Raw genomic sequence first — 12,553 nt, 5'->3', positions numbered from 1 at the left:
GTAGCTGTGGCAGTTGGGCAGAGGTTAGCAGGGGCTGGGGAGACTCAAAGAGTTTGGTGGCCTGGATCTGGGGTCTGGAGATGTGAGCAGAGGAGAATGTTTCCTAGGTGTTTGCTACACTAGGGCAGCATAGCACTTGTGTATGTACACATGTATACACACACTTAGTATTTACATTGCCTTTATGGTTGTATTAAGTGCTTGGCACCTTCAGACCGTCTGAATAACTCGTGCCCAAGGTTCATCATCTTTCCTTTCCAAAACAGGTTTTGTTACCTGCTCCAAATCACCCAGTAGAAGTATCTGGAAACTAGGATGCAAACCCAGGTCTGGGCTTATGGCACACAGAGGAAGCCTTGGAAGGGAAGGAGAAGGCCAGAGCAGCTGGGACCACACACACACACACACACAGCATGTTCCAGTCCATCCCAGGGGGACTTTACCCATTCTGAGGCAGACGCGTGTGACTTGCAGACCTGAGGCAGAGGCTACAGCCAGTTTGTGAAATCCTTTGGGAGGAATCCCTGAACTCCTCTACTCTGAGACTCCCTCTTTAGGGAGGCTCTAAGTCTCCAAGGGCAAGGGAGAATTCATTTCAGAGACTGCAGCCGCCTGTGGCTGGCTGTACCCACGAAACCACTCGGGTCCTCTGATGGGTTCATCTCTTCGCCCCAGTGCCCACCAAGCTTTGTCACAGAAAGCAAGCCACCCGTCAGGAGGTTCCTGGGCAGAGCGTGCCAGGGTTCTCTGCAAGCTCCAGAGGCTGCTCCACCTTGGCTGCCAAGCCTCATTCATATCCCGTGGCATCTATTATACAGCTCTGGAGTCAACAGGTTTATCCATAGGTGGAGAATATTCCCAGGGAAGCATGAATACTTTACGGTGGGATCGAGTGGCTTACTTTTGTATAAAGTTCAAAGGCACAGGCACATTCAAGAAGGGACTTGCCTTGCAGTAAACTCTTCAAAGTCAGGGACTGTGTCTTGCTGCCCTCCAGGTATCCCTGTCAGCAGGAACCCTGGTCTCCAGGCACACAATGCCACAGAGGCTGTTTTGACTAGTGCTCAGAATCTTGATTGGAAACCTCAAGGGCGTTTGATAACTGTTTGAGGGCTGTGAGCAGGATGTGTGTTTTGTTTTCTAATAGACTGGCATCTTTTCTGCGTTCTCCTCTTTAGCACACCAACCCCTGACCCACCTGAAGGCTTGTTGCCGGCCCCACCCCCAAGTCCCCAGCCAGATGCGGCTGGCTTTGCCAGGTACTGATTTCCTCCCCCCACGTCAGTCCAGCCCCCAAGGAACCACAGGGCAACCCGACGGGGCTAATTTCTCAGTTGCTTTATTGAGTAGCGAGATGAGGCGTCATCTCCCACAGGACATGTGTCCTCAAGCTGGAGGTACAAGAAGTGCCTGGGGACAGAGTGGCAGACAGGTGGTGGGGCAGGGCAGGTGTCTGCTGCTGTGATGGGCTGGGGGCACCAGGGACAGCTCAGCTCTCCAGAGGTTTGGGCTGCACCTGCTCCTGAACCTGCTCCTGGGCCTGCTCCGGGAGGGGGAGGGCTAGGGACTGGTCTGGGCTCCCCTTTTTTTCCAGGGTGCTCATAAAGGAGCTGACCTTCTCCCTCAGGCTCTTCTCCAGGAAGCTCAAGTGGCTTTCCACCTCCCCCGAATTGGAACCCAGCTGCTGCCTGAACTGCTCCAGCTGCTGCACCAGAGCCTTGTTGAACATCTCTCCCATGGGCTCCACAGTGCGCCGGAACTCCTCCACCTGCTGCTCCAGCTGCCTGTTCAGGTCTTCCAGAGACTTCTGCAGCCCTTCCGTGTTGCCCTTCACCTTGCTCTGCACATCTTCCACCAGCGGGGCCAGATTCTTCTGCAGCTGGTCGATTTTTGCAGAGACCTTGGTCTGGAGCTCCTCCGCGTTCTTCTTCATCTGGAAAGCCAGGCCCTCCATCTGATGGTTGAGTTTCTCCTGCATGCCCACCGTAAGAGGGGCCAGGCTGCGGCGCAGATCCTCCAGGTTCTGGTCGATCGTGGCCTTCAGCTCGTTGGCACGGGGGGTCAGCTGCCCCTTGAGCTCTTCCACATTCCTGTTAAACTTGTCCTTCAACTTGTTGGCCAGGGGCATCATCGAGGTCTGCAGGTTGTCCACATTCTCCTGGATCGTGGCCTGCATGCGCTGGATGTAAGGGGTCAGCTGGCGCTTCATTTCCTGGGACTGTGTGTTGATCTGAGCTTGCAGGTCCACGGCATAGGGCTTCAGGTGCTCCTGCAACTTCTGCATGTTCTCCCCGAACGTCTGGGTTACTTTGTTGGCGTGGGGTATCATGCGGTCACGTAGGTCCTTCAGCTCCTTCTGGATCTCTTCCTTCACCCTCTCGGTTTCCTTGACTAGATTCCCACTCATCTGTACGGCAAAGGGCACCAGCTTGTTGTGCACCCCATCGGCGTACGTATTGATGTCCCCAAGTTTGTCCTGGAAGAGGGTACTTCAGGGAAAGGACGGAGACAAGGAAACACCATTAGATACGCTCGCAGAACACTCAGCTCTATACACCTGCTTAGGTCAGGCATGTGTCCATGGGGACAGAGACCTCTGTCTTGTCCCTTTGGCCCTCCCCTGGGGTAGGTCATGCTTTCAGGAAACCTCCTGGGATTAGTTTGACTTTGGAGTTTTATCTGCAAGGCTTCTGCTGAGCCTCTGCACCCTTATCTGCCCACCATGTGACTTGAGAAGTTTGCTTTCTTTACCTGTGGATAAAGAATGGGACTGGACTTTGACATCGCTCCCCTCCCAGGGTCACATTGTGCAACACATGTCTTCCAGTGGCACAGGGTCTGATGTCCTTGCATGTGCTCAGTGGGTCCCCCAAAATACCAGCCCTCCTTCCCCTGTTTGCCCAGAACCTCATGTCCTTACAGGACATGTCTCTTTCTTCTTCCTGCCAAGAGTTTGTGATGGGATTTGGCTCTTGACCAAACTCTAGCACATGCAGATAAGAAGGAACTAGAGGGATAGATCCCTGAGTCCAGCTTCCCTGTTTACAGGGACAATCTAGGTCCAGGGAGGCAAGACTCCTTTAGTGAGAACAGAAGGACTCCAGGAGCCAGTGTCCCACCTCTGAGGTCAGCTATGGGCTTCAAGCCTAGCCTTGCAGACTGATCGCACTTACCTGAGCTGCTGAGTGACATCTGTCTTCTGAAGTTGTTCCACAGCCTCCTTGGCATTGTTGCTTAGCTGGGTAAAGTAATCCCACACCACATTGGCCACCTGGTCCGAAGTGACCTCAGCCCGGGTGCCTGGGCAGAGAGCGGAAGGCAAGTTACTTTATGAGGATCGTCTCTCTCCTGGCCCCTCTGCCTCGGCTCTGAGCCAGATAATGGAGTTTGGGTAACCCAAACCATTGCCCCATCCCTGGGGTAGCCCAGGGAGAACAAAGGCCTGTTCTCCTGTGAGCGGCTGGGCAAACACAAGGCCACCCTGAGCTGTCCGCCAGCTTTTCTTGCTGCCTCCCAGGTACAGTGTCTACTCACCGGTGATGGCCACCAGGGCCAGGGTCAGCACCGCAGCCTTCAGGAACATCCTGGGCTCCTCACTGGGCTGGGACAGTCTCAGCTACACTGGATGTTTCCCGGACTCCGAAGAAACAGTGTACCCGTGTTGCTGTGAAGATTGACTGCAGGCAAGGCCAGCCACGTATTTAAAGCCCCTCCAGCCCTCTCTCCCCGCCTCCTCCCCGAGTGTGACTCCACGTTGGAAGGTGACACACTCCCAGGAGGCCTCTTGGACTTTAGTGACCCCAAGACAACGTGGAAGCTGACGGCACGCGGGCAGCAGAGGGAAGCAGCCTTCCTGGGTTGGCTCCACCCTGTCCAAGAAGCCGGGAAGGATAGCCAGAAACTTCAGGAGGAACGAGCCTGGGAGTCTAGGGGAGTCCCTCAACAGAACTGAGGCCCCAGAGGCCCTGTTGGCAGCCCTGGATCTGTGCCAGTCCGAGAGAACAAGGGGCAGGTCTCCTCTTTCCACCCCAGTGTGACAGCCCCCAGTGTGACAGCTGCCACCCACCTGAACTCTGTCTCGGACCATCAGCTACAGAGACTGTACCAGGCCCAGAGATGGCATAGGGCTATAGCAGTCAGTGAGCCTCAGTTTAGGTGTCTGTGGCAACCTTGGTCGGGAGAGGATCAGAACCCGGGGTCAAAGGAGTTAATCATCAGTGGGCTTTGTGTCTTAGGACCTTCAAGCTGGCTCACCTCCGTCTAGTTATCTGAAGCTTCAAGTTTCTCCTTTGAACAATGTGTAGTTTGTTACATTAAATTACATGAGATGGCTGCAGGGAGCTTAGCCCAGAGAAAGGGCTGAAATAATGACAATGATTTTCTGTGCGCATCAGCACCAGGAAGGAAGGAGAGAACCCGATCCTCTCCTGACAGTGGCAGAGGGAAAGTCACCCTTTCCCTCAGAGGGTCACCAAGTGGGCAACAGTGAGAGAGTGGGGCTGGCTAAGGCTTGTTTGCTGCCCCACTGTTCTCAGCCATGTGCAAGAGCCACGCAGAGTGACTCCTTTCTCTCCCTGTCCCTGTCCCTGTCCCTCTCCCTCTCCCTCTCCCTGTCCCTCTCCTCTCTGACAGAAGGTGACAGACACTGCTGTGGAAAGTGAGTTTTTTGACCTCCTACTGAGACTCCACATGTGTTCACAAGTAAAATTGCAGCGGATATCCACAGGCAAGATGCCAGATTGTGGTCAGTGTGGCGCCTCAGTGGACCACACCAGGGACTAGATGAGGACATCCATCATATTGTCCCATTGACTGCTACCCACAAGACAGCATTTGTGAAATGACAGCCACTAGCATAGACCACGATTGTGCCCAGTCTCATTTGCTGTGCTGCCATCCATTTAAAAAAAAAAATGTGTCCAGATTGGCTTGTCTCATGGACTGAAGACAGCTGGATACCTGCGCTCCTCTGCTGGGCCCCACTGCACTGCACGGCTCCCCACAGGGCAGGGCTCGAGCTTCCCCGAGCTCACTCCTTCCTAGCGCAGCCATGCTTAGTGAGTTTTAAAAAAACTTAATTTATGCCAGGTGTGATGGCGCACGCCTTTAATCCGAGCACTCAGGAGGCAGAAGTCGTGGATCTCTGTGAGCTCAAGGACAGCGTAGTCTACAAAGTGAGTTCCAGGAAGCTAGGGGGCTACATAGAGAAACCCTGTTTCAAAACAAAACAAAACAAAACAAAACTAATGATAATGATAGTGATAATGTTATTTATTTACCAATATTTGGTGGGGTGAGTATGTATACATCACAACACGTGTATAGAGGTCAGGTGAGAACTGGAGAGGTTTGTCCTCTCCTCCTACCGTCTGATGTCATCAGGCTGGGTGACTTTGTGCACCGAGTCATCTTGGCGGTCTCTCGGTGTTTTCTGAGTTCAGGCTCTGGCATCGACTCCCTGCGTTTGCATCTGGATCCCACACAGTCTGTGCTGTGTGGTCTTGGATGAGTCTCGGTTGCGAAGATTCTGTGAGATAGTCTGGCTCCCCGTAGGTTCCTCATTGAATATTAGCTATGTTTTACCTCTAAACGGTTTCTCTCTCTGTACCATTGACCCATTGGTCCTCATCTTGTTTTACCTAATCAGGCCTGGTTCAGCCTGTGCTGGGCCCAAAGGTCAGAACTGATGGGGGATGAGTCACGTAGCACACCTCAGCTATGGTTCCACCTCCTGAACCTGCAGGCTGAGTCCCAGGTACCAGCAGCATGGGACAGGTCCAGAGGTGCTTGCCCACTCATACCCTCTCTGAGAAGACCTGTGTCACCTAAGTTCGTTCAAGGGTGGTTGCCAGTGACGGACTGTCAGATATGCATAGATATCTGAGTTGTCCATGGGTTCGGAAGTTGGTTCTGAGCTAAGAGACTGGGACATTGCACATACATGTGTGGCCAACCTTCACGTATGCACCAGCTTCTACTGGGAGGTTGTACTGCCTCCTGGCGCGTCATAAATCATCATATTGACTTCTCCAAGACTGGGGCATACTTCCTATGCATTTGCTGGTGATTTGCATAGGGGGTGAGGCAAAATGAGAACCCCGTGTTTCAGGGAAAAAGAACAGACCACCTTATAGCCAGCCTTGGGCACAGAGGATCAAGTGGTCTTGGCACACACGTCTCTGTCTGACCGTCAGTCTCTGCCTGTGCTCATACAGAGCTCATGGCTAGTAAGGCTGATTGATAGCTGTACCCCATCCATCTGCCCAGACAGGACCCAAGTAGAGCCCTGGGACTCTCATCCACCCAACCTGCTGTTAGCCAAACAGAGGTGTGCTGGCAAGCCACTCCTGAGGGCCGTTCTCAGCCCAAATGTTCAAGACATCTTCCACAATGTGGTGATTAGTTTTAACTGTCAATTTGACAGCATCTGGAATCACCTGAGAGAGGGGAGGGGTGTCTTTGGGTGAAGGATCCCAGACCACACAAAATGAGAAAAGGGAGCCAAGCTGAGAACTGGCTTCTCATGGCTCTTTGCTTTTAGTTGTAAACGTGATGTGACCGGCTACTTCACGTTCCTGCCACCATGGCTCCCCATGTGTGAGCCAGGATAACCCCTCACTCTGTTTTCGTCAGGACGTTGTATCATAGCAACAGGAAAAGAAATTAAGACACTAGCCGGGCGTGGTGGCGCACGCCTTTAATCCCAGCACTCGGGAGGCAGAGGCAGGCGGATTTCTGAGTTCAAGGCCAGCCTGGTCTACAAAGTGAGTTCCAGGACAGCCAGGGCTACACAGAGAAACCCTGTCTTGAAAAAAAAAAAAAACCAAAAAAAAAAAAAAAAAAAAAAAAAAGAAAGAAATTAAGACACTCCCCCACTGCTACTTCCTCCATGGGACTGGGTTTGTAAGTCAAGAACACTGTCCTTTTCCCAGAGGACCCTAGGCCAGAAAGCCACCAAGAGACCTCCTAAGGCTCCTATGGCTGAGAAGGTACAAGTGTTTTGGAAGAGACTAAGTCCCAGAGCCCAGGATCCAAGGTGCCTGCCAACTACTATGTGGGGATCATACACCTAAGTTTTCTGTGCAGCTAAGTATCCCATGGCTGGGACCCTCTCTTGGCATCTTTTGACTTTTCTTGATTCAGTGACTATGTTCTATATGCAGGGGAGATGACAGGCTTCCCAGACCCTCCCTACCTTATGGACGATGACCCAGTCAGCCTGTTACATCATTCTCAGGGCCGAGGACTTGATACCACACCCCAGATTGGGATCTGATCCCTCTTGTGCCCTTTGCTTAGGAACATGAAACAGGCTGAGAAGAAAAAAAGAACATAGCATCTCCCTCCACCACACACAGTGCCCCGCCCTGGTACCACCTTTGTTCCCTCTCAGCTTAGCCAGGGACTTTTCTCAGAGGAAGCTTGGGTATAAATGGGTGCTGAGGACCAGCTCAGGTGCTGAGACCCAGCTTCTCCACTGCTGGGTGGCATGTGCTGAGCGGTCCTCTACTCCACTGGGCCTTTGGTTTTTAGCCATAAAATGGAGTTAGTAATGTCTAAGTAACATAATTCGGACAATTCACATTTTAACAGGAAACAAACTGTGTTTTGAGTTGTTCTGAGACAGAGTCACATTGTTTAGTCCAGGCTGACCTCTAACACGATTTTCCTGAGTGCTGGTCTTGTAAACAAACACTATCATAGCTACCCCCAGACAGCAGTCTTACGTCACAAGAATGAATTTCTGATAGATGAGCTTCGTGTCTCAGCCAAAGACAGAGATTAAGAGTTCAGAGGGGGAAATGCCAGGCTCCTCTCAGGCTGAGATTTCATTCAGAGAGGTTGCTGCCTGCAGCAAGCCCTGTTTCTGCATGGAAACCACCTGCCGTCTCTGGCTGGGCTGTCAGCGTTTGGGAGGCAGGAAAACAGAGTCCTTCCCTGGGCCAGCTGCTGTGTGTTTCTCCACACGCTGGGAAGTCAGTGTCCCATCCTGTTAACTTCTGACCGCAGACCCTGCATGTCAGCCTCAAAGGCGTCAGTTGCTTAGGCGTTTGTGTGCAGGTCAATAGGCATGTGTGACACGCACACCCGTGAGGGCCACAGGTCAGTTTCAGGTATCATTTTTCAAGAGCTGTTCACCTGGCCTTATGAGACAGAGTCTCTCAGTGGTATCTGGGGCTCACGGAAGAGGCTAGGCTGGCTGGACATCAACTCCTGGCCTGCTACCTATTTCCCTGTCCCCAGTGCTGGGATTACAAGTGGACACGGCCACACTTACGTTGTACATGGGGATTGGGGATTGAACTACGGTCTTCCCTACTTACAAGATGAGGATTTTGCCCAATTGGCCTATTTCTCTAGTCCCGAAGGTTAGCATTTACACTAGGATTTTGCCAGGTAGTGGCTCATGCCTATCATCCTAGCACTCGGGAGGCAGAGGCAAGCAGATTTCTGAGTTCAAAGCCAACCTCGTCTGCAGAGCTGTTTCTAGGACAGTCAGGGCTACACAGAGAAACCCTGTCTCAGAAAACAAAAAGACAAACAAATGAACAAAAAATCAATCAATCAATCAAACAAACAAACAAAAAACCCCAAACCTGGGATTTCTTGGCTCCAAAGTCTTTGCAATCAGAAGACAATGTCCCCTGATGCTGTCTAGGCTGTGGGTCTCAGTACTAGCTCAGGGGACATCTTACAGTTGCCCCAGAGCGCCTCCTTCATCCTCACCTTCATTGTGAATGGCCTCTCTATGCCTTGCTGCCTGCAGGTCTTCACAGTCAGGGCTCATGTAGGGGTCAGATATCACCAGCCACGGGCCCTGCTCCTATCTCAGGATTGCTAACGACAGGTCCAGAGGGCAAGAGGAGGCCTGTGGAGGAGTTGGGGAGGGGCAAGGCCTTGGGTTTCATGTGACCTTTGTCCTTCTCTCACTAACCCCTGCCCAGCTCCGGCAGAGGAGACTGTTGGGATCACAGCCATGAGTGGAGTCCTGAGGTGGAGGTCAGCGTGGGGGCACGTAACCTTCACTCTGCCCCCTCCCACCCTACTTCCGCCGTTGCTCCACTGTGGCACCACAGATCCCCCATTCCATTCTACTGGAAGGCTTTCAGCTGGCTTCTGTGAAGGAGCCTGTCACTGGCTCTAGGCTGTTGTCTAGATGGGTCTGGATAGTCAAGTGTGAAGGGCTAAAGCACCGCTTATCCCCTTGTCTTTTCCCGTCTCGCCGACCTCATCTAGGTGAGCTGGTAGCTGATCCCTTGGTGGCAGAGGTGGCCGTGAAAAGCATGGGCAATCGCAGAGGGATTTCTCAACTCCGCTGGCAGCGGGCTGCATGGCCTCCCTGCCTCAGGCTCTGGTCTGGACTGCTCAGCAGGTGACCTTTGACCAGCTCACTGGGCCTTCTGTGCCCGCTGTCCCATCCTGGAGCCAGTATAAAACAGGTCAGAGCCCTCCCCGCTTGCCTGCTCAGTCTTATCCCTAGAAGCAGCTTAGCTACTCCAGGTAATGGCCCTGGGGAGGAGAGGAAGGAAGGGAAGAGACAAAGAACTGGAGGAAGACGCTCTCGCCACCCAGCCAGCTAGTCCACAGAAGGCTTGGGACTCAGGGCCTCCACCCTTGGGTTCCTGGCGGGTGGGGGAGGGCTAGAAGCTGGGGAAAGGAAGGCCACTGGGCTAAAAGCCTTGCACTGGGTAGTGGCAGAGCTGCCTGCAATTGGGTCACACTGTCCCTGTTTGGCTTGCTCTGAGCTATTAGAAGCCTTTGGTATCCATGCCTACCCAGGACTGAAAAAACCGAGTCTTAGAGAGGAAAAGAAACCTATTGTTTCTCAGCATATTAGGGTAGATGTCCCGTTCTGCAGAGGACTTCTATACTGCACCTTCCACCCTACTTGGGGGCCTGGGTCTACTGTAGTTCTCTTGTCTGATATCAGTAGGAGAAAGGCTTCGGATTCACGACCTAGGAGTCATGGCATTCTCAAGGGAAGGGCCTAGATGTGGCAGATCCACAATACCCTCTCACAAGATGCTCTCCCGCAGGTGCCTAGGTGCCATGCAGCCCCGGACGCTCCTCACTGTGGCCCTCTTGGCTCTCCTGGCATCTGCCCGTAAGCTGGTGGGAGTGGGGCTGGGTTTCAGTGGGAGCTGGTCAGGGGCCCCCCCGTCCTGATAAGTGGTGGCAGGGCAGGAGCTGAGGGCTGGTGTGGCCCAACTCTGCTCTCTTGCAGGAGCTGAAGAGGAAGATGGATCCTTGCTGCTGGGCTCTGTGCAGGGCTACATGGAACAAGCCTCCAGGACGGTCCAGGATGCGCTAAGCAGCGTGCACGAGTCTGATCTAGCTGTGGTGGCCAGGTATGCACACTGACCTCCGTTCTTGCATCTTCTCCTCTCCTGCCCTGGTGCTGAGACCCTGGCACAGAGGCCGTGGTCCATCAAGTTTACCAGGGCCTGGGGCCTGTCTGAGCCTCTGGTCCCTCATGAGGCTTTTGGGTACTGGGACTGAGATGACCAGCAGGGCAAGCAGCCTTCTCCTATCTCCTCTGCTTCTCCTCAGAGCAGCCTGAGCGGCATTAAGCCTTGCTGCAGGTTTTCTCCTCTGTGTTTAGAGCGTGTGCTGGGAGGCCTACCTGCTCTGCTTTCTGCCTGTATGCAGGGGGTAGTGGTGGGAAGGAGGTTGGGGGTTAGAGGGTGGGAGTCTGCCCTGTTTCCATCCCTGGGCTCAGTCTGAGTTCGGCATCTTGTCCACTATGAAACATCACCCCCTGGCCAATGGCTTTGGCTGACATTTGATAGTTCAGTTACCTATGTAGCAAAAGATGTTGACGGTCTCTGTCCCCAGACCAGGCTGTGGGGAGGATATTAGATACTCAGATTTACTGATGATAAAGAGTTAGATAACCTGGCCTAGATGACACAGTTTAGAAGCCATTCAGTAATGTTTCAAATGAGAGACTGGCCCTGCCTCTGCCTCACCCACTTAGAGCCAGGGTTGGGGGACCTCAAGGGAACAATTTGCATGGACTACACAGGCAGGCTGACCTTAGTATCCAGCTCCTGAGTGCTTGGTGCCTCTGGCCTGAAAGGAGATTGGATGGGAGGCACTGAGGGTCTGATCCAACCTTGATGAAGGTGGGGTTTCTTAGGGTGCTCCTTTACCATCTCTTCTGCCCTGGGAGGTGGCTGCAGGTGATTCTGGGGTGGTGATAGGTAAGGTGGTGCTGGTGGCTTAGAGAGCCAGTGGGGCCCTGTGTGCAGTCCTGGGTCTAGCTGCCCATAGGGGATCTTCTCTCTCTCTCTCTCTCTCTCTCTCTCTCTCTCTCTCTCTCTCTCTCTCTCTCTCTCTCTCTCTCTCTCTCCCCCCCCATGGATGCCTCTTATTGCTTTAACCCCCAGGGGCTGGATGGACAATCGCTTCAGATCCCTGAAAGGCTACTGGAGCAAGTTTACTGACAAGTTCACCAGCTTTTGGGATTCTACCCCTGTGGACCAACCAATTCCAGCTATTGAGTCGTGAGACTTCTATGTTCCAGATGTGCCTGCTCCTCCATCCTGTTGCCCCCCTCCAGGCCTGCCAGGTGGCCCCTGAAGGCTGTTTTAAGGGGAAAGTATGTTCTCATGTCTCCACCCCTCCCCAGATCTCACCTAAACATGCTATCCCTAATAAAGCTGGATAAGAAGCTGCCGTTAGTGGTTAGTGGGTATCCCATGTGCCTTGATGTCTGGGCATGGGGATGAGCTAGACCTGGGGCTGTAGGTTATCCACCTCTTTAGTGGTCTCTGGGGTGCTCCTTCCTTTGTACGTAGGACTAACTCCGCTTCCCTGCTTGACTTCATGGGATAGATCAAATCAGGTAACAACAGATTTGCAGTTACAATCTGTGATAAACCTGTCAAGGGCAGGACAATGTGGATGATGTGGCTGGAGTGTGGTATCTGTCTAGCTAGCAGTCTTAAGTCATCTCCAGGCTTAAGGTCAAATGTGATCACCAACCCCGTGCAGATGGTTTGCACAGCCCAGGCTGCCTGGCCCCTTTAAACAGGCGGAAAGGAAGGAGGCAGCCTGGGAGGCTGGTTGGAGAAGTCTCAAACCCACTGCATCGTAGCTGCTTCCTTTTCTTATAAATAGAATGGGTACGATCTGCCCCTCCCCTGAAGGTTTGTTGTGGAAATGAAACGGTAGTGTCTAAAAGCATGAGGTGCCACATCCACACACCCCTTGTAAACAGTCCTCACTGTGACAGCTAAACTAGGTGACCTCCTAGACTGGAATGGAGTCCCAGTGTCCTCAGAATCCCCAAAGGGCTGCCTGCTAAGTTCCAACCCCCCCACCCTCCAGCCCAAACACTCACTTCAAAGGGACCCAGTGTCGCAAAACAGATCTCGCACATTATAGAGTAAAAGACCAATGTTCAGAGAGTGCCAGTGGACCAAGGGCAAGCACATTGCAGGGCCAGCTTTCCAGCTTCCACGTTGCTGGCACGGGAAAAGTCTCTGCCAGGTGTTGGAGGCTCCTTTCCAGACTGCACTGGCACAACTGGCAGACTGGACTATGTTCT

At 53.0% G+C, this 12,553-nt stretch overlaps 2 protein-coding genes across 2 annotated transcripts; one reads left to right on the top strand and one right to left on the bottom strand.

Moving 5' to 3' along the window:
• Window positions 1-1,318: 1,318 nt before the first annotated feature.
• Window positions 1,319-3,894, bottom strand: Apoa4 (apolipoprotein A4). The gene is made up of 3 exons (XM_021208117.1): window positions 3,535-3,894; window positions 3,174-3,300; window positions 1,319-2,489 (listed from the first exon to the last, which is right to left on the bottom strand). Exons 1-3 carry the CDS (start codon window positions 3,581-3,583, stop codon window positions 1,490-1,492), a joined length of 1,176 nt encoding a protein of 391 aa, XP_021063776.1. The 5' UTR covers window positions 3,584-3,894; the 3' UTR covers window positions 1,319-1,489.
• A 5,556-nt stretch (window positions 3,895-9,450) lies between these two features.
• Apoc3 (apolipoprotein C3) lies at window positions 9,451-11,680 on the top strand. The gene is made up of 4 exons (XM_021208121.2): window positions 9,451-9,501; window positions 10,038-10,105; window positions 10,226-10,349; window positions 11,391-11,680. The coding sequence occupies exons 2-4, from the start codon at window positions 10,051-10,053 to the stop codon at window positions 11,509-11,511; spliced, it is 300 nt and encodes a 99-aa protein (XP_021063780.1). The 5' UTR covers window positions 9,451-9,501; window positions 10,038-10,050; the 3' UTR covers window positions 11,512-11,680.
• Window positions 11,681-12,553: the final 873 nt, after the last annotated feature.

Source organism: Mus pahari, chromosome 10 (genome assembly GCF_900095145.1).
Source record: "Mus pahari chromosome 10, PAHARI_EIJ_v1.1, whole genome shotgun sequence".
In the NCBI taxonomy this organism is placed as follows: Eukaryota; Metazoa; Chordata; class Mammalia; order Rodentia; family Muridae; genus Mus; species Mus pahari.
The sequence above is the reverse complement of the archived record's forward strand: the minus strand, read 5'-3'. Positions and strand labels throughout refer to the sequence as shown.

Coding starts and splice junctions, on each gene's coding strand:
- Apoc3 (XM_021208121.2), top strand. CDS start 10,051: ATGCAGCCCCGGACGCTCCTCACTGTGGCCCTCTTGGCTCTCCTGGCA. Junction 10,106..10,225: donor GGCTCTCCTGGCATCTGCCC/GTAAGCTGGTGG, acceptor GCTCTCTTGCAG/GAGCTGAAGAGGAAGATGGA. Junction 10,350..11,390: donor GATCTAGCTGTGGTGGCCAG/GTATGCACACTG, acceptor TTTAACCCCCAG/GGGCTGGATGGACAATCGCT.
- Apoa4 (XM_021208117.1), bottom strand. CDS start 3,583: ATGTTCCTGAAGGCTGCGGTGCTGACCCTGGCCCTGGTGGCCATCACC. Junction 3,301..3,534: donor GGCCCTGGTGGCCATCACCG/GTGAGTAGACAC, acceptor CTCTCTGCCCAG/GCACCCGGGCTGAGGTCACT. Junction 2,490..3,173: donor GATGTCACTCAGCAGCTCAG/GTAAGTGCGATC, acceptor CTTTCCCTGAAG/TACCCTCTTCCAGGACAAAC.